The sequence below is a fragment of the Mustela lutreola genome, chromosome 7 (assembly GCF_030435805.1).
Source record: "Mustela lutreola isolate mMusLut2 chromosome 7, mMusLut2.pri, whole genome shotgun sequence".
Classification (NCBI taxonomy): domain Eukaryota; kingdom Metazoa; phylum Chordata; class Mammalia; order Carnivora; family Mustelidae; genus Mustela; species Mustela lutreola.
In genome coordinates, this window is record NC_081296.1 from 77,681,545 (window position 1) to 77,701,757 (window position 20,213).

At 42.3% G+C, this 20,213-nt stretch overlaps 1 protein-coding gene across 5 annotated transcripts in view; it reads right to left on the minus strand.

Moving 5' to 3' along the window:
• MYO5A (myosin VA) overlaps positions 1 to 16,162 on the minus strand; it is a 204,672-nt gene extending 188,510 nt beyond the window's left edge. For all 5 annotated transcript variants that reach the window (XM_059181581.1, XM_059181582.1, XM_059181580.1 and 2 more), the window contains exon 1: positions 16,020 to 16,162. In XM_059181581.1, coding sequence (XP_059037564.1) covers positions 16,020 to 16,046 — 27 coding nt within the window. In that variant the 5' untranslated portion in view covers positions 16,047 to 16,162. The remainder of the gene's footprint in view (positions 1 to 16,019) is intronic.
• Positions 16,163 to 20,213: the final 4,051 nt, after the last annotated feature.

The following is a 20,213-nucleotide window of genomic DNA, read 5'->3' on the forward strand; positions in this document are numbered from 1 at the left end:
AATGACTTAAATGTCCCCAACACCTAGATTTTCATCAACTCAGACAACACATCCCAATCCTTGCTCTCACCAGGTAAGCTGCACATGACAGGTTTTGTCCCGATCCTTGTTAAACACACCACATTGGAGGCTCCAGCTCCAAAGACAAACTAGATCTCAAACTCCAGCAGGCAGTGATAGAAGAGGAAATTCTGTATGGTCCACTGATTATTCTAGGACTAAGGCACTGTTCCTGACACAGAAAATCCTTGGACCAATGAGGTGCTACCTCTGCTCCAGGGGACTGGATATCCCGAGAACTGGGCCCCTAAGGATCCCTGGTCAATATCCCAAACATTTAAGAAAGCAGCTCATTCTAAGACACACTTAATTACAGTATTTGTAAACTAAGGGTACTTAACTGAAATACATTAACCAAAAGACTACTTTTCAGAGCTTTTGAGCTCAATCTAATGTCTCAGAGATTGTTTCCCACACTACTTCTCTTGACTGAGCAAATATGTTTTTTCTTGAATAACAACTTTTGCTATACTTCTTCTCCCTTTAACCTAAACCAACATTTTCATTTCTACAGTCAACAGTTTCTGAGTAACTTGTCTATCCTGCCATTAAGTATGGATGTAGAGGCTTAACAAATCCTGAATGGCTTTTATTATCAGGGATAGTCTCCTTAATTAACAAGAAAAAGCAACTATATCAATGTGTAGATTACAATTCATCCCACCTATGATATGGCTTCCAAAATTCTGGCAGAGGAAGGGAGCTAACCTACAGCTTGATTCACCTAGCCCATTGACTAATAACCTGAATCTGTCTACATCCATAGTCCGGAGACCTTCCTTCCAGTGGAATGTTGTGGCTGGCACACTCTGAGATCTCAAACGTTTAAGAATTTATTCCTGAGTGCTTTGATATTCCTGTGGGTTTGGGTTTTTTTGTTTTTTTTCTTTTCTTTTCTTTCTTTTTTCTTTTTTTTTTTTTAGTCCTTTTAAACTCTTACAATAAGAATAATCCCCTTAACATTGATATGATAATCACCAAGTTTTTGTACCAATATTGTTATGTAGGAAAATGAGATGTTCTGTTAATTATAATCAAATTCACTAACTACTATTGATTTCTTTTTAAAGGAACACATAAAGGCTTTTGGTTCTCTTCAATTTAAATGTAAACTGTCAAAAAAATGGAAATTACCACAGTGGACTGGTTGACTAATATATGACTGACTTATGCAATATAAAATTCTGAATCCATTAAAAAGATACTGTACAAGAATATGTATTGGCATGGAAAATGTTCATAATATACTACTTTGAGAAAAAAATCTTGCTACAGAATAGTATGTACAAAATAAACCACTTCGTTGGAGAAAATACACATAGGGAAAAAATAGGACATACATCAAAATATTAAGAATATGTGAGGACAATGAAATTACATGCAATTCTCTTTTGTATTTCTGAATTCTCCAAAGATTTGCACTGAATATTTATTATTTTTATAGTTTTTAAAAAGAAATTTTTAAAAGGAAAATAGTTCCCAAAGTAATTTTGCAAGTCATTTCTTATACTATTTCACATCTATTATTAGTAAAGGTAATGGAACATCTTTCACCATAGAAGATTCTCATTTTAGTTTTAATATAAGAGAGGCAGTTTTTCCAGTTGCCTTTAAAAATAGCAAAAAGATTTACTGGGTCACTTCCATGTGCCAGGTTTTCTCACATATTCTATTAAAAATGAAACATTAAGGATAGCCAGGGGAAAAATGGCCCACAAGGTATCTACAGTAATATATAGTCTTAGAATTTTAAAAAGACTTAGCACCACCACCACCGAACAAATAGTTTAAAACAGCTAACTTTTACTGAGCATTTATTAGTTGGGGGATTCTGATAAGAAGGAAATATGGCAGACAAAGTCCAAGTCAAGGAAAGCTGGAAGACAGGCTCAAGGAGCAAAGTTGGTTCTATGTCCCATAATGGAATATCACAGACCATCTGCATCAGAATCCTTCAAGGGACTGGTTAAAAAATGCAAATTCCTTGGGCTCCCAAACCTACTGACTCAGAGTCTCTGGAAGCAAGACTCAGGAATTTACTTTTTCTTATTTATTTATTTATTTCTTATTGGGGGGGTGGGGTGCAGAGGGAGTGAGAGAGACTCCCCGCTGAGCACGGAGCCCGACTTGGGGCTCAATCCTACAACCCTCAGATCACGACATGAGCAGAAATCAAGAGTCTGATGCTTAACTGAGTGCATCACCCAGGTGCCCTTCAGAAATTTACATTTTAAAATTACAGATGATTGCTACAGATAAAGTCTGCGGAAACTCATGTTGTGAAAGATCAAGCCAAGAGAATGGGGTTAGAAAAAGATCAAGAGTCTTAAATGTCATGACAAGGAATGAGTTGATTCTACAGTAGATAAATAGGGCAGGGGATAAGGGGCTATGGACCAGCCAGAGATTTTAAGCTGGAGAGAGCAGTGTGTTAAAATCTGTGTTTTGGCTCAGTACTGCTCACTACAGCCTGAGGTGAAAAAGACAATTGGAAGCACTGGAGAATTCAGCAAAGTGATCTATAATGAAGCATTAACACTGGCCAAGAGAACGGTTGCCACCCTGGTACCAAAAAGGGAGGTGAAAGAAAGAAGCTCACAAAGACTTACTGTTGAATAAATAAGATGACTTAAATGCTGAAATTTTTTTTAATTTTTTAACAAATATTTTTTTAAATCTGACAGACAGAGATCACAAGTAGGCAGAGAGTCAGGCAGAAAGAGAGAGGGAAGCAGGCTCCCCTGAGCAGAGAGCCCAATGCGGGGCTCGATCCCAGGACCCTGAGATCACAACCTGAGCCGAAGGCAGAGGCTTTAACTCACTGAGCCACCCAGGCACCACTTGAATGCTGAAATGTTAAAGCCAAAAATTACAGATATGAAGAGGAAGATCTGGAGAAAATTTTCCAGTGGTACTTTAATACCTTCTAGTTCATTCATTCATTCAATCACGGAGGTGTTACTCACTATGTACTCAACACTAGTCCACATGCTAGGTCAAAAAACACGAAAACCATGGAATTACACACTTTAAATGAATGAACTGTAATGTATGTGAATGATATCTCAATGAAGTTGTTACTAAAATAAAACAAATGTGAGATTTCCCCCGTCCCTGGGAGAAAAACGTCTGCAATGCAGTGTTGTGTCAGGGCAGATGTAGACAGAGTGTTCTATAAGAATACTCAGGAACATCTTAGACAGACTAGGACCTGAAAGACATAATTCATGAACAAACAGTGGAGAAAAGCCAGGTACGGGGAATGCAGCAAAGCAGGAAGAAGGCAACCTGGAGAGCTCTTGACTTAAAGTGAAGACCTGAATGCCAGGACTGAAAATGAGACAGGAGACTGGCCTAGGGTGAAGGCAGATAAGGAAAAGGCCAGTGTATCATGGCCTCACTACTCCAGGTGTGGTCCTCAATCTGGCAACACTGGTTTCACCTAGAAGTTGTTAGAAAGTCTTGTGGCCCCATCACAGACCTACATCAGAACCTCCATTTTGACAAGATGCCTAGGTGATTTCAGATGGACACAAAAGTTTGGAAAGCACTACACTAATATATTTATTCTCAAGACAATCCTATAGGGAATTACTGAGGAATTTAAGTCAGAGAGTAGCATGATCACATATGCTCCTTACATAAAGATCACTCTGGTAACAGAACAAAAAACAGATTATAGAAGGTAAGACCAAAAATTGCTTATGGTGTTGTTACAGGATCCAATGAAGAAATATAAAGGGTCCAAACAAAATAAGGATAGTACCAGGAAATGGTAAGTGATGGGCGGGGGGAGGGGGGGTGTTTGGCTGAAGGGGGAAATCAAGACAATTTTAAGTTTTTGGTCTGGGTATATGGATGGATGTTGATGCCATTCATCAGACAGGGAATACAATTAGTAAAAATTATAGTGGCTAACATTTCTCAAATGTGTACCAGGCATTATTTTAGGTGCTATGCATGAACTATGTCACTTAAATCCCCTTAACAACTCTACAAAGTCAGTATTACTATTATCCCATCTTCTAGATGAGGAAAGTAAGACACGAAGAAGTAGGGTAGGGAGAAAGAAAGAGGAAGGGAGGAGATGACAAGTTTAACATCGAATATGCTAGGTTTGAGGGGCCTGTAAAGATGCCCACAGGCAGCTGTGGCAGGGATTTAGGTTTGTGAGGAGAACAAGGAGGCGGGAAACAGAGATCTGGAAGTCATCAACACAGGTTCATACCTAACTTTTCAGGAGCAGATCAGGCCACAGTGGGAGGGAGGGTAGGTGAAGGGCAGAACCTAAGAGCACCAATATCCGGGAGGTTAGAGGAGGCAGCTGAGTTTATGAAGAAGACCAAGTGGCCAGAGAGAAAGAACAATAGTTATAACCAAAGAGCAGCAATAACAAGAGCCAACAGTTAAGCCTGTTACCATCAGTTACCATTCTACGCATTTTTATATACATTAAAAAATTTAGTCACCATTAAAACCACATATACTGAGTATTATTATCCTCATTAAAAAATGAGGAAATTGTGGCACAGTAAAGTAAAGTAGTTTGGTCAAGGTCACACAGAAAGCAAAGAGCAAATCCAGGATTCAAACCCGAATGCAAACACTAAGTAAAGAGTCCATGCTTGACAGCTGGGATACACTACGTCTCTTTCAGGCACTGGTAGAGGCAGAAGCCAAGGATGGAAACAGTTGTAACCAAGTTCTCAGAACAGCATCTGGTCCACAGTGAGACCTGGGTAAACACTAATAATTTATTTGATCATTGTACTGCTATGGAGTTGTGCATTTACGCAAACCACGGTTCTTAGAAAAAAACAAATGACAACTAAAGAAGGTAAAAATCAAGGTTTTCATAGAGAAAGAAAGCAAAAAAACTTCCAACTTCTACTCAGTTTCCTATAGCTTCAATATCTAAGTTTCCACACCATCAACTTTCGACCACAATTGTGGCTACCAGTCCTTAAGCAGGCTGCGGTACACAGCAATGACTCACAGCCCACCCCCCCCCAAGACCCTAGATACCTTCTGAGTGTTATAAAGATTCCATTCCAGGGTGCTATCTTTAACACTGGGTATATTTTGCTCCATTCCACTTGCTTTACAGCAGGTAACTGACGTTGAAGGTCTCTCAGGTTCTTGACTATCCCCTGAAAACACACTTAGGCTCTGACCACTCCCAACAAATGGTAATTTGTTCTAATTAGGAGCATATGTTGTCTACAATAAAACGGTAACATATTTTCAGGTAATTTCCAAATTTCCAAGTTATACTGTATTTTGTTTATGCCCTTAAGACAATGGCTTCATGGTTGGTTTAATTCTTTCTAATTTAATAATTCTATCTGGCCCAGATTGCCCCCAAGTCAAGGATAAACAATGAATAAGAGTAACAATGAGGAAATGGTCAAGAAAAGAAAATAGTTTAGCTTTCCAAAAGGTTAGGTTTTTGAAGTAAATTTATATATTTCTATCTAAGAGCATTTCTCAAAACACAATAAAGGCACTGGATGGCAGAAAGCATCTCACATAAGCGGGACATCTGATCATCCTAGCCCTGAAGCAATATACATAAAAAATGCTATTTTTAAAACAAAATAAATGTGAATACCCTACCCCAGCATAAATGTAAGTATCAACACTTGTCAAAGAGACTTGGAATATAAAATTGACTAAAATTAATTCAAAGATTTATGTACAAAGATGCTCACCATAGTACCTATCTTATAATAGTGAAAATGCCCAGCAGTAAATAAATTATGGTACATCCAGGTGATGGAATATTATCCAACCACTAAAAATATTCTCAATGAATGTTTAATAATATAAAAATTTTCACAATATATATTAAGTTTAAAAAAATCATAAAAATTACTGTATCAATATAGATGAAAGACTTAAGGAAATAAATTAATAATTAACAATTATCTCTGGGTAGTATTAGTTTATTTCTAATTTTCTTTTTCTTTTTTTAATTTTCTTCCTTTATATGTTTCTGTATTTTCAAAATTGTCTGAGATGTACGATTTCTCTAAGCAGAAAAAAAATTACCAAAAAGTTATTTTTTAAAAGTTTTTTTTTCTTGGGGCGCCTGGGTGGCTCAGTGGGTTAAGCCGCTGCCTTCAGCTCAGGTCATGATCTCAGGGTCCTGGGATCGAGTCCCGCATAGGGCTCTCTGCTCGGCAGGGAGCCTGCTTCCTCCTCTCTCTCTCTGCCTGCCTCTCTGCCTGCTTGTGATCTCTCTCTGTCAGAAAAATGAATAAAATCTTAAAGAAAAAAAAACTTTTTTTTTTAAAAGATTTTATTTATTTATTTGACAGAGAGACACAGCGAGAGAGGGAACACAAGCATGGAGAGTGGGAGAGGGAGAACCAGGCCTCCTGCTGAGCAGGGAGCCCAATAGAGATCTATATCCTAGAGCCCTGGGATCATGACCAGAGCCTAAGGCAGATGCTGAACAACTGAACCACCCAGGCACCCCTAAAAGTTTTTTCCAAAAAATTTCTGCTTCTATTTCTAACTCTTTTCCACTTTTTCTTACCCTAGTCTAAGCCTTAAGGTCTAGGGCAGATGTTCTCGAGTAGGGCAGAGCGAGGCCAGATTTGACACCCCCCCAAACCCGGGGATATTTGGCAATGTCTGTAGATCATATGGATTGGTTATTACAACTGGGGGTGAGAGATGTTACTGGATCTAGCAGATAAAGGTTAGGGATTTGGCTAAAATCCTACAATACACAGGAAAAGCCCACAGAAAGGAAGGATTATCTAGACTACTACGGCAGTAGCACAGAAGTTGAGAAATTTTGGTCTAAGATGAAAAAATATCAGTAAAAATAGGAAGAATGGGTTAAAATACAATATTAACTCTAGTGGGTTTAACTTTTTTACTTCTATACTAAGATTATATATATATATATATATATATAATATATAGAAAGAGACAGAACTATCTATCTATATATTCTGACTTGACAAACATTTAATCCAGGTTTTGACCCAAATTCTATATTAAAATACAGATGTCCTGATTTTATGAAAAACATCTCCAGGACTTCTGTTCCCAGCATGAGCATGACGCTTGTCAAATTAGAAGTAAGATTTTTCTCAGCTTGAGCATATAGAGACCAATTCCAGGTAAAAATTTTTTAAGGACTGCTACAAAAATGTTTTAAAGTGAGGTCATATCCTTAAAAAAATAGCTGGTCCCCTTATTGTATATACTCCAGTATAAACAAAATAAAATATGCAAAACTAAGTTCTAACTAGTCTAAAGTGTAGTCTAACACAAAAATGTTTGTTTAAAACATATAGATACTCCAATACACAGAAAATAATTTATGTAAACTCATGAGAAATTACTTCCTATTGTGATGTCAGATTCAGGGAGTGGTAAAGCAAAAAGTACCAGGATTTGAGGAAATGAAGTTTCCTCCTTAATCTAAGAAGTCACTAAATAACAATTCACTTCATAAGAATTTATTTTATCCCATTTTAGGGAGGTGTGTGTGTGCACACGCATGTGTATTGGGTATAACAAAGCACAACAGAGCATTAGGGTAAGGAAATTAAATAAAGGAGTAGGGTGTCTAGGAGCAGACAACAGTGTAGAACGCAAGAAAGCAGAAAAAGAACACTGGAAATGAATAAAACAGGAATAACAAATTTTACAACTTATCTGTAGATGGAAATGGGGGAAAAGAATAATGTATTCAAACAAAAACATGAAGGAAATGAGGGGAAATAAAACACTGAGGATATATGGCAGAAAAAGATCAGAACAGAAGAAGACATAGGGTTCATAACCCCCGATCAAGACTAAATGAAAAATACTTTTCAAATCTTCCATCTCTGATACGCTTTCAGTAACATTTGTTTATATGGATTCTCATTGGCTCTTTTTTTTTTTTTTTTTTTAACAGAAATCACAAGTAGGCGGAGAGGCAGGCAGAGAGAGAGAGAGAGAGAGAGAGAGCAGGAGGAAGCAGGCTCCCTGCCGAGCAGAGAGCCCGATGCGGGGCTCGATCCCAGAACTCTGGGATCATGACCTGAGCGGAATGCAGAGGCTTTAACCCGCTGAGCCACCCAGGCGCCCCTCATTGGCTCTTTAAAAAAAAAAAAAATTCAAAATGATTCTATGGTTTGCAGGAGCGGGGGAGGGAGAGATTTCCAATGTCCTCCTCACCGTGCAAAAGGAGGGGCAGAATTCAATTGCTTTGTATTTTTAGTAACTTATTCGTGGTGGATATTAACTATTCTTTCTGAGGGGCAACAACTTTCAGCCACCCCACCAGGTCTGAGTGGAGCTATCAATTATGATGTCCTATCCTCCGCCTGGTCTTTGAGATGAGCTTGACTATGCATAATATCCCCCCACCCCTCCTTACACAGCACAGTGGAAGGAGAGGGCACATGACCCCTAGCAAACGCAACCAGAGTTCTTTTACCAGACTTCCTCCAGGCCTAGAACTGGAAGATCATGTGATCTGCAGGTGCCACTGACCATCTTTTTCACCACGAAAAGAGCTGTCATGTGGATGAAACCAACGGTAAACAGCACAATTTGACATGAAAGCCAGTGACAAGAGAGCCTCAGAGACCATTTTCTGGCCTTGAATCCCTGGGCCTGGGCGTCCAGGTCATAGAGGCAAATAAAATCGTTTTTAGCTTTGAGTTGTGTTTGTTACTTCCAACTGAAATAGCTCTGGCTGGTAAACTGCTTAACACTGTCAAAGAGATGTTTGTTAAGTTGGTATCTCAGAACTATGAGGCATGAATTATCCAGACCCTTTTTTAAAAATCTATTATATCTTAGCTGTCAGCATAACTTGAGGTAATAAGTTTCATAAATATATAAACTTAATGTTTAAAGAAGAAATTCATTTTAAATGACACATTTATTTCAGGATCTAACAAGTATCTCTACTGAGGTCTGATGTTACAAACTTGTTATTCTTGATGTTAAATACTTCCCCAATTTCCACCTTCACCTTTTTAAATTAAAGAGTCCTGCCTTTCTAATCTACCTACTTTACTGCCACAATCATTTTATTTCTCCCATTCTGAAATTCCTCTAGTTTCAGAGTGTTTTTATCAAGAAGTAGAAACCCCAACCATCCACAGAGGATTCCTGGCCAGGAAAATGCAAGTTTGTTTTGTTTTATTTTGTTTGTTTTCTTTTTAAAGGAGATAGTTTATTGACTATACTGCAAAAAGGGAGCAGAAGGCAGAATAGCAAAGGAGAGGCTGTCCGATGAAAAATGCAAGTTTCTGTATGAGTGACTAAGGAGAGACAAAACTTATCTTTTTAGTGTCCGGCCTCCCTCCAGTTCAGTAATGTGTTCATGTTTTTGGCCATAGCAGCACATTGGGCCAAAAGTTGTAGATAGATGTACTTCCCCCTGGATTTTAACCAAGTTTGGAGCCATTATTTTGAAACCAAAACATAATCATACCATCCCTAAGTTCCACAATTGGCAAAAAGTCTCTATTGTACAAGGAGATGTTTAATGCTAATGGCTGCTGGTTTAGGGGACTTCCAGCTGAGGAGGGCCTCAAAGAGAAAGGGAAAAAAAGCCAGGGATAAGTTTCTGCAGCTTAAAAATCTGTTACCACCACAAACCCAGTATGACATTACAACCAAGGTAGATGGAACTGGACAATTGAACAAAGGGCATTTTAGCACACCAAGGACCTAAGGACCCAAGGCATCAAAGGCAGACACTGGGGTAAGCATGTGAAGTAAAGATGAAATAAATCACCTAAATACCTCCACCACCCACTCTCACCTCCCACTGTGAATGAAACTCCACAGGAGCCACACCCCAGCTCAGTCCTCTACATTAAGTATCTCTCCTGGTTGGGTTAAGGTGAAACCACAATATATATTTTAAAAACAGACAAATAATTCTTCCTGCTGTCCCAATGGGTAAGCACAACTCTAGTACACTGGATTTTATTTTAAAAATTATCATTTTAGGGGCGCCTGGGTGGCTCAGTGGGTTAAAGCCTCTGCCTTTTGCTCAGGTCATGATCCCGGGGTCCTGGGATCGAGCCCCACATCGGGCTCTCTGCTCAGCAGGGAGCCTGCTTCCTCCTCTCTCTCTCTCTGCCTGCCTCTCTGCCTACTTGTGATCTCTGTCTGTCAAATAAATAAATAAAATCTTTAAAAAAAAAAATTATCATTTTAGGGGCGCCTGGGTGGCTCAGTGGGTTAAGCCTCTGTCTTCAGCTCAAGTCATGATTTCAGGGTCCCGGGATCGAGAACTGCATCGGGCTCTCTGTTCAGCGGGAGGCCTGCTTCCCCCTCTCTCTCTGCCTGCCTCTCAGCCTACTTGTAATCTCTGTCAAATAAATAAAATATTTTTTAAAAATTATCATTTTAGCTATACAAAGAATAAACTGGGAAAGAGAAGAAGTTTAGCACAAGAAACTCCTGAGGATGATGAAAATGTTCTATACCTTGCTTATGGTAATAGTTACATGATAGAATATATTTGTCAAAACTCACTGAACTAGGGGCACCTCAGTCGTTAAGCGTCTGACTTCAGCTCAGGTCATGATCCCAAGGTCCTGGAATCGAAACCTGCATTGGGCTCCCTGCTCAGTAGGAGGCCTGCTTCTCCCTCTCCTACTGCCTCTGCTTATGTTTCTTCTCTTGCTCTCTGTCAAATAAATAAATAAAATCCTAAAAAAGCAAAACTGGTATGGCACTTTGCCCCACAGAGACTGGATTCAAAACACACACACACACACACACACACACACTTGCTGAACTACACAGTTGAAATGAGTGGATTTTATTACATATAAATTATTACCTCACTAAGTTTATTATAAAGAGAGACAGCTGGAAGGAAAGGAGAAGACAAACTCCACAGAGAGACAAATGCTAAAGGTCTGGAAAGACACTACGGGAAGAAGACATGCTATCCGGGGATGGAATGGGGGAGTGGGGTTGCCCACATGATGTTCTACCTAGGGCGAGGCCTTATTCCATAGATCACTCAGGAATTTCTACTTCTGAGAATTTCTTACACTTCATTAGGAATTGCCGAAAGTGGAAACAAATAAATCAATCTATCCTCCGGTGGGCCATGTGCCCCTAGATACTCCCAATGGAGGTGAAATCCATTATAAGTTAAAAACAAAGAAGCTAAATTACCTTCTGAGATAAGATGTAAGGTAAGAGGGGTTTTCTCTCCTCTCCCACACTTTTCTATAGTGCCCCCACCACACTGCCCCAACACTTTGGAGGTTGTAGCTAAATCCCAGAAACCCCATTCACAGACCCTCTTCCAGAGTTTCCCTCCTTTGAACAGTTAAAAGCACTAGGAAGATTTAAAATGTTTTTCTGGTGGCCTCATGAAAATTAAAACCTCTTTGTACTCTTTCAGCCACTGGGCAATATACCAGACATTCATACTTCAAGAGATAATAACAAATTTCAAGAAAGTCATGAGCTTTCTTCTTTGCTCAAGCAGTCTGAAGTATTTCTGAGTAGCTTACAAGTTCCACAGTCCACAAAAATTCATGGTTTAATGGGAATTAACTTCCAGTTTCCAAAGCTAGAGCTACTGGTGTTAACTTACACTGTTCCCTCTCCTTCCCACCCTATATCTCATCCATCATAGAGACCTGTCTCCCAAGTTGGTCCCCTTCCTTCCCTTCCCATCTGCCTGTGCCTCAGTCTACCAGGCAATCATTTCCTATTCTGTTTCCTGCAACAGTTTCTTTGGTTTCCCTTGGCTCCCAGCTCTCCTCTCTATTACTCATCCTGTTCAACCTGCCTGAAGACGTGCTTACTTGTTTAATCACTTCTTTATACCCTACTTCATTCCTACAAGGAGACTAGTCATCCCAAACCATTATTTACAGGAGACAGACTATTAGGGACATCAGGAGGATAAATAGAAGAAGCATGACAGGACACTTGAGTAAATCAAATGTACTTACTAAACCCCAAATCTGGCACATGATCAGACATGAGGTTTCTGTCCTGCTCTCAGATGTTGAAAGTAGTCTGAAAAAATGTACTTTCAAGACGAAAATGTAAGAATTTCCAGGATTGATGGTAAAGGGAAGAGGCCCAGAAAAAATCTAGGCTTCAGTAGGTATGAAGGAATATGGTAGGAAAGGAAGAGTACAGATATACAATCTATTGGCCTAAACTGCTATCTCATCTAGGAAAGGTTACATGGCTTCTCAAGCAGGGGTTTTAGAGGTTTTTGTACAGTTACAAAACTCAGCATCCTGATACACAGTGGGACTCTTAATTAAACAACTTCAGGTAATCTTGGCCATTCTGTAGTATTTTTGGTGTTATCCCTGTTTAGGAAGTTCATGTGAGGAGGACTATCATTCCAACTCTCCTCCACAAATGCGGAATCCTCTGAAGTTACTGAAAGCATCTATGGGTGACATTATGATTCATATAGCCACTGGCAAGTCAAAACTGGCAAATATTTTCAAAATCAGAAGCAGTGAGATATCTTAGCCATTTTCAATTCTTTTGGGAACAAGCTAGGTGGATCTAAAAACAAATTGGCCCACAACTCTGTGAATATACTAAAAACCACTGAACTATAAACTTTAAGTTGGGAATGGAATGGTATGTAAATTACCTCTTAATAAAGCCTTTACTTTAAAAACCAACAAACATATTTTAACCAAAATGTTAGTTTCCAGAAATGCTATATCCTAGGAACCTAGTTATTGCCCTTAAAATGTTTATACTGCCTGGAAAAATTTACAAAATGGAAGCCCTGATAAATTACTGTGACAAAACCATTATCATTTTAGCAACAAATAAACTGAATGGTCTCTTTCCTTTCACAGTAATGGGAGCTGATCTGTATCACACATCAAAATCTGCTTTGAATGACAGTTTTTAAAAGGGTACTTTTCAGATTTAACCACTATGTTGAATACCATAATTATGACATGTCACTAATACATCTTTCCTTGTAATCTACTCCAGAACTTCCTTCCCCATAATCCTCTGTGAAGAAAAAAGTCCTTGTGTTTATCCATTGATTTAACTTCTAATGATTTCCCTCTTCCTCTAGTAATCACTACCCAAGCTTTTACCTCTGGAATCATTCCAACCTTCCCCATGTCCCGACCCACTCCCTAATTTCTACTTAGAAATATCACACCAGCTGTCTGCCTGCTGTGGAGGTAACAACAGGTTATTTATGCTCCCAGATATTCAAAGTAGGTCAAGAATATAAAAAACAGACTGTGAATCCTTTGAGGGAAAGGGCTGTGTCTTGTTCATTGTTCGAACCTCTCAATATTAAGGACAGTACCTAGCACCTGGGAGGTGCTCAAAAAATATTTTGACCCACCATTAAGCGAAGGTCCATTCACAAAAAGAATTAACTCAACAAATAGCCAAGACACTAGAATATACTTGGACATAAATGTATTTAAAAGGCAATTTAAGGGGCGCCTGGGTGGCTCAGTGGGTTAAGCCGCTGCCTTCGGCTCAGGTCACGATCCCAGGGTACTGGGATCGAGCCCCACATCGTGCTCTCTGCTCAGCAGGGAGCTTGCTTCCTCCTCTCTCTCTGCCTGCCTCTCTGCCTACTTGTGATCTGTCAAATAAATAAATAAAATCTTTAAAAAAAAAAAAAGGCAATTTAAGTTCAACTTACTCTTGATGTCTAAACCAGCCTGTCTTTACAACGACTAGAAGGTGAATTTTAAGAGCGTGTGATGAAGCTATGACCAAAAGCCAAAACCTTGAGATTTAAAAATCATAGTGTTTTTATTTTATTTTATTTTATTTATTTGACAGAGAGCTATCACAAGTAGGCAGAGCAGCTGGCAGAGAGAGAGAGAGAGAGAGAGGAAAGCAGGCTCCGAGCAGAGAGCCTGATGTGGGGCTCGATCCCAGGGCCCTGAGATCATGACCTGAGCCGAATGCAGAGGCTTAACCCACTGAGCCACCCAGATGCCCCTAGAAATCATAGTTGTTTTTTTTTTTTTTAATTTTTTTCTGAAAAATTATTTTGGGAGAAAAAAGCTGATTCAAGACCAAGAGCAATTTATTATCCAATCAGTCTCTAGTTAAGCAGTCTACAATTAGACAGCTCAGGGAGGGACTCCTCACTGTGCACAGTGTAGAATGGAGGGCTATACAAAGTAACTAAGGAATGTTTACAGACTTGTATCTCTTCATAGGAAAATGCCTCTGATATTTCTCAGTACCCACTTCATACCATCATTATGAGGATTAAATGAGTTAATATTTGTAAAGAACTTAGAGTAGTACCTGGCGCATAGTTAGGATTAATGTTTATTAATAAAGTAGCCAAATCTGTTTCCAATTACATTCATTCATACATTAGAAACCTACAATGCCTAAGAAAATTACCAGGTTTAGGGGTGCCTGGGTGGCTCAATGGGTTAAAGCCTCTGCCTTCGGCTCAGATCATGATCCCAGGTCATGGTCCTGTGATGGAGCCCCACATGGGGCTCTCTGCTCGGCAGGGAGCCTGCTTCCCTTCCTCTCTCTCTCTCTCTCTCTCTCTGCCTGCCTCCCAGCCCACTTGTGATCTCTGTCTAGCAAATAAATAAATAAAATCTTTTTAAAAAAGAAAGAAAGAAAATTACCAGGTTTAGAGAGAAGTTCCAATTGTACAGTATTTTAAGTCTGTGGCTAGAAAGGCGTTTCACGGTAAAATTAATCCTATACCCATTTCTTGAGAAATTCATGGGTTACAAAAGCTTTCCCATCTAATTCCTAGGTTTGATCCTCACAAGAGCCTTGAAAGATGCAGAGCAGGTATAATTAATTCCACTTACCGATAAGAGACAACTGAACAAAAGAAGTTAAGTGACTCGCCCAAGGTCATACAGTAAGTGAAAAGGCCTGGGCTAGAATCCAGGTCTCTTGATGGCAGGTCCACACTTCTAAAAACATGCTGCGACTTGGGTCCTGGGCTTACTGGGGTCACATTTGTAAACAATAATTCTAAGATCCTAAATGGAGATTCTGCAGCTAACACGAACTTGGAAAGTTAAGCCCATTCTGTTAACTGGAACTAAAGGTAATTAATAGTTGGCAAAACACCTACGTTACAGTGAGTTACAGTATAAAGTGCCATGACGACACACATTCACAGAGCACCACACACTGCCCAAGCCGAATGTTCAGAAGTCTTCAAAGGGACAGTTCTCCAAAATAGGCCATTCGTGCAAAGATTAGCAGACCCAGAAAATAAGAATGTCGGTGTAAGAGAGAAAAGGCTGCCGCTGTCCTTACACTAAACCCTGAAGGAAAGCCTCGCCCCAGCGGACGGGGAAGGCAGGGAGTGTAACAAGGCTCGGAGGGATTACACGTAGGTAGCAACTCCCGGGGACCAAGGAGAGCCGACGATCCCAGCCCGTGAATCATCTCGCATCCAGCCGGCTGCGTCCTCCCCAGGCGCTCGCCACCCCCGGGAAGCCATCTGAAACGCGGCGGCTGAAGGTGAGAAGCGGCTGGCGGCCGTGTGCAGGGTTCCCAACAGCCGCACGGAAAGGCTGGCTGGTGGCAGAAGTGGCCCCGCATACCAGCACAAGGCGTTATTCCAAGCGCCCGTCCCCACGGGAGGGAGCATCTCCTCGCGCCGATCGAGCATCTCCCGCGGCCAGGATTTCTTCCAAACCCAGCCAGCGGGCGGGGCAGCCCTGACCCAGGCCCCCTTCCCAGTCGGAAACCCGCCGAGCTGCCCGCCAGGGGAGCGGGGCAGCGGCCCCAGAGGGCCCCCCGAGGCAGGCCGCCCTCCGCCGCCGACGCCCGAAAGAGGAAGGCGCCTCTGCGGCAGGAGGGCCGGGCGGGGGATTTCGAAACGCGGGGGACCGGGGTGCTGCGGCCGCCGGGCCCTCGCACCCCCGCCCCGCCCCGCCCCAGCCTGACAGCCCGCGGCGCCCGGCCGCGCGGCCCCCTCCCCACGGCGCCGCCCGCCTCACCTTTGTGTAGAGCTCGGACGCGGCCATGGCGGGGTCCCGCGGCGCCGACGCCCCCCGCCTGAGCGGAGGCCGTACCTCGCCTGGGCGGCCGCCCGCGCCGACTAGGAAGCGCCCAGGCAGCCGCCGGCAGGGAACGGGGCAGGGCCGGGCGGGGCGAGGGTGCCGGGCGGGGCGGGGCGGGGCGCCTCAGGCGCGGGCGGCCCGCGGGGGCCAGGCCATCACTGCCCCGCGCGCCGCGAGCAGGCGCGAGCGCTCCGCGTGCCCGGGGTCCTCGGGGTCGCCGCCGCAGCCGCCTGGGCGGCCGGTGATGCTGCCGCCGCTGCCGCCGCCGCCGCCGCCGCCCTGTGCATTGTGGGAGCGGGAGGAGGCTGCGCTCCGGCGCCCCCGCGGCTGCCCCCGGCGCTCGCCCGCGCACGCGGCCTCCCCTGGGCGGTCCGCCCAGAGCATCCTCCGCCTGATCGCGTGCGCGGCCGCCGCCGAGGCACCGAAGCGCGCCCCCGACCTCTCTTCCGTGGCACACCTGCCCCGGGGGTGCGTCACGCCCCGGACGCCCCTCTCCCCTAAGCGAGCCCTGGACTGCGCAGTACGGCCCAGCCACCGAGAGGGGCGGCGATAGCTGGTGGCACTGCGCGTGTCCAGGTAAATCACTGGGAGTCTCCAGCTGCTTTTCCTCTTCTGAGCATTTCTAGGGAAAGGGTTTGGGAGGAAGCTTCTTCCAAGTCAATAGAACAACCTAGAACTCAGAAGAATCCTGTTAGGAGCAGCGGTCTGGGAGCTGGGTAGGGAGGACCAGTAATTTGAAATAGAAGATCACCAAGTTCACCCTAAAAACCTGGGCATCTGAAACAAGATGCCCCTAGGGGGGAACCCAGGTGCCCACCTCTCCTAGACCTATATGTCTGCAAACGTATACCACTACCCTTCTGCCCCAGCCTTCTTCCTCCTCCTATTCTGAGTGATGATCGATTCCATGGTGCCATGGAAGCTATCCAGAAGCCAGCCGAAAATTGCAGAGGACTTTTGTGGAAAGTCCATACTGCAAATGAATTCTGTAGATTATGCAACTGGTTTTGGCTCAGGTCATGATCTCAGGGTCCTGGGATCCAGTCAAGCGGTGGGCTCCCTACTCAGTGGAGAGTCTGCCTCCCGCTCTCTCTCTCCCCCTCATATCTCTCCTCCCTGCTCATGCTCTCTCTCTCAAATAAATAAAATCTTAAAAAAAGAAAGAAATCAAAGTAGTCTCAGGAGTGGCATTCAATGTGCTCACCCTTATCCTTGCACATCAAGCCCAAGAATGTAGTCTTACCACCTCTGACCCCATACTATCTTCATCTTCTACCTGCTCTGCACCCGCCGTACTTTCACTCCTGGTTGACTGAATTCCTTGTTTTGTTCATCCTAGCCTCTTATTTCTTTGAACTCTCAAGTGCCTTCCTGGCAATCTGGGATGGTTTCTATCAAGACCATGTCTCAACACTGACCCCTCGGTTGTGTGTGTATCCAGCATGTGTATGTGAAAGAAGACCATTGCTATGGGGGGTGGGGACACTTGGCACCAGTCCTCACTCCCTGGAATTCAAGCCTGTCCTTCCCTTGCTCACTGCCCACAATCCCCTCATAGATGCCATTGGTAATGGCTACAGAGTCCAAAGACCCAAAGAGTTCTCTCTGTTCCCTCCAATTCTAAAATCACATCTCTTTCATGTTTTGGAGTCCCACACCCTTTCTTTGTCCAGACATAAAAAGGGGAAATGTGCAGCTGTGACCAGTACAACAAAAGAACACTGGATTGAGATTTTGGAGGCTTGAATTCTACCTCTTATAATTTATTCAAGCCTTATGAAAGGTGGTAACCACTGCTTTCTCATTCTCAGATAATTCTTACCTCTCAGGACTGCTGGGAAATGCTGGTGAACGAGTTCAGGGCATACACCCCAGGGTATACTGCTTTGGCATAGAGTTTGGAGGACTTGGAAAACAGCAAATACAAGAAAAAAACACTTTGATTTCCTTCTTTTTTAAAAAGCAGGAAATGAAAGATGTCTTCCCTATACCAGAAGGAAAGTAACATTGTTATCATCAAGGAGAAGCTGAGATCAAAAGAATTCTGTACCAACAGACATTCGTTAAAATAATTCTTATCTTCCCTTCTCCTGCCCACATAGTTTAATCACTTTTCCACAATTGCCTCTCTTTGTTTCACCCAAAGTACAAGCAAGCAGATTTTGTCATTTCTCTGGGTATTCATTTCATTATGAATGCTCCTGTGTCACAATAAAACAATATTAATATATATGTCGCTTCTCCTTTTAATCTATCTTTGTCAGTTTAATTTTCAGACCAAGCCAGGGACCTTTAGAGAGTTAAGGAAAACTTTTACTTCCCCTATTTGGACAAAAAGTTTTTAAAAAATGTCTTATGGATATCAGTGTCTTTTTTCTTTTTTTTTTTTTTCTTTTTTTTGGACCAAAAGAAAAAGTTGGAGGATAAAAAAGTAGGCCATAGTAGGAGAAAAGTAGTAGGGATGAAGAAGAGGAGAAGGATTCTCTACCCTTGACTTGACTTTACCTCATGCAGAAAAAGAATAGACTTAAAAAATGAACCAAGGGACACTGGGGTGACTCAGTAATTAAGCATCTGCCTTCAGCTCAGGTCATGATCCCAGAGTCCTGGGATCGAGCCCCACATCAGCTCCCTGCTTGGCAGGAAACCTGCTTTTCCCTCTCCCACTCCCCCAATTGTGTTCCTTCTCTCACTGTGTCTCTCTCTGTCAAATAAATAAATAAAGTCTTAAACACACACACACAACAACAACAACAACAACAAAGTGACAAGGAACTCTAATGGCTGCCTCCCTTACCTTAACCATGTATATTCACAGTCCCAAGCAATTTGTCATTAGTGAAATATGGAAACCAGCAATAGTTACAGCTCTCCAGGATTTAGGATGTCCCCCTCCCAAAAAGTAGCCAGATGTCATTGTATATTTTAAGTCAATAAAGTTCTCAATTATCACATTATAATTGGAAACATTTTCATGTAGGTTTTCTTCAAATAAAAACAATGTCCAAACTAATGTGAAAAATCCTTCTCCTCCAAAGCATTCATGGGTATTTTTTTTGTAACCAATATTGAGAGTTTTGATGTGCCAGAAACTGTTTTGCATGCTGAGGATTTATGAATGAACAACACAGATGAAATCTCTGACCTCACGGAGCTTACATTCTAACCAGGGAGACACTTATAAAGGTAGAAGGTAAAGATGACAAGTATTCATTTGCTGGGGCTGCCGCAATAAGTACCACACACTATGGCTTAAACTGTAATGTGCCATATGATCTGAAGGCTAGCAGTCTCAGATCAAAGTGTTGGCACTGTTGGTTTCTTCTGGAAGATGGGAGAGAGACTCTGTTCCAGGCCTCTTTCCTACATCTGAATTGTTTGCTAACAATCTTTGGCATTCATTGAATTCTGTTGCCCGCCCCAGTCTTGGTCTTTGTCTTCCCCTGGCATTCTCCCTGTGTGCATGCGTGCCTGTGTCTAAATATCACCCTTTCTCGTATGTGTGTGTGTGTGTGTGTGTGTGAGAGAGAGAGAGAGAGAGAGAGAGGCGTGCGTATATATATTTTTTTCTTTTTTTTTTTTTTTAAGATTTTATTTACTGGGGTACCTGGGTGGCTCAGTGGGTTAAGCCTCTGCCTTCGGCTCAGGTCATGATCTCAGGGTCTTGGGATCAAGTCCCTCATCATGCTCTCTACTCGGAAGAGAGCCTGCTTTCTCCTCTCTCTCTCTCTCTCAAATAAATAAACAAAATCTTAAAAAAAAAAAAAAAAAGAAAAGGATTTTATTTCTTTATGACAGAGAGACAGCAAGAGAGAGAACACAAGCACGGAGGATCTGGAAAGGAAGAAGCAGGCTCCCCAGTGAGCAGGGAGCCCAATATGGGGCTTGATCCCGGGACACTGTGATTATGACCTGAGCCGAAGGCAGATGCCCAACGGCTGAGCCACCAAGGCGCCCATAAATTTCGCCCTTTTAAAAGGATACAGTCATGTTGGATTAGGGCCACCTTAATGACCTCATTCTAACATGATCATCTACAAAGACCTTATTTCCAATTAAGGTTTCATTCACAGGTATTAGGGGTAGGAAGGATTTAAGCATCTTTTGGGGATGAAGACGGGGGTCACAATT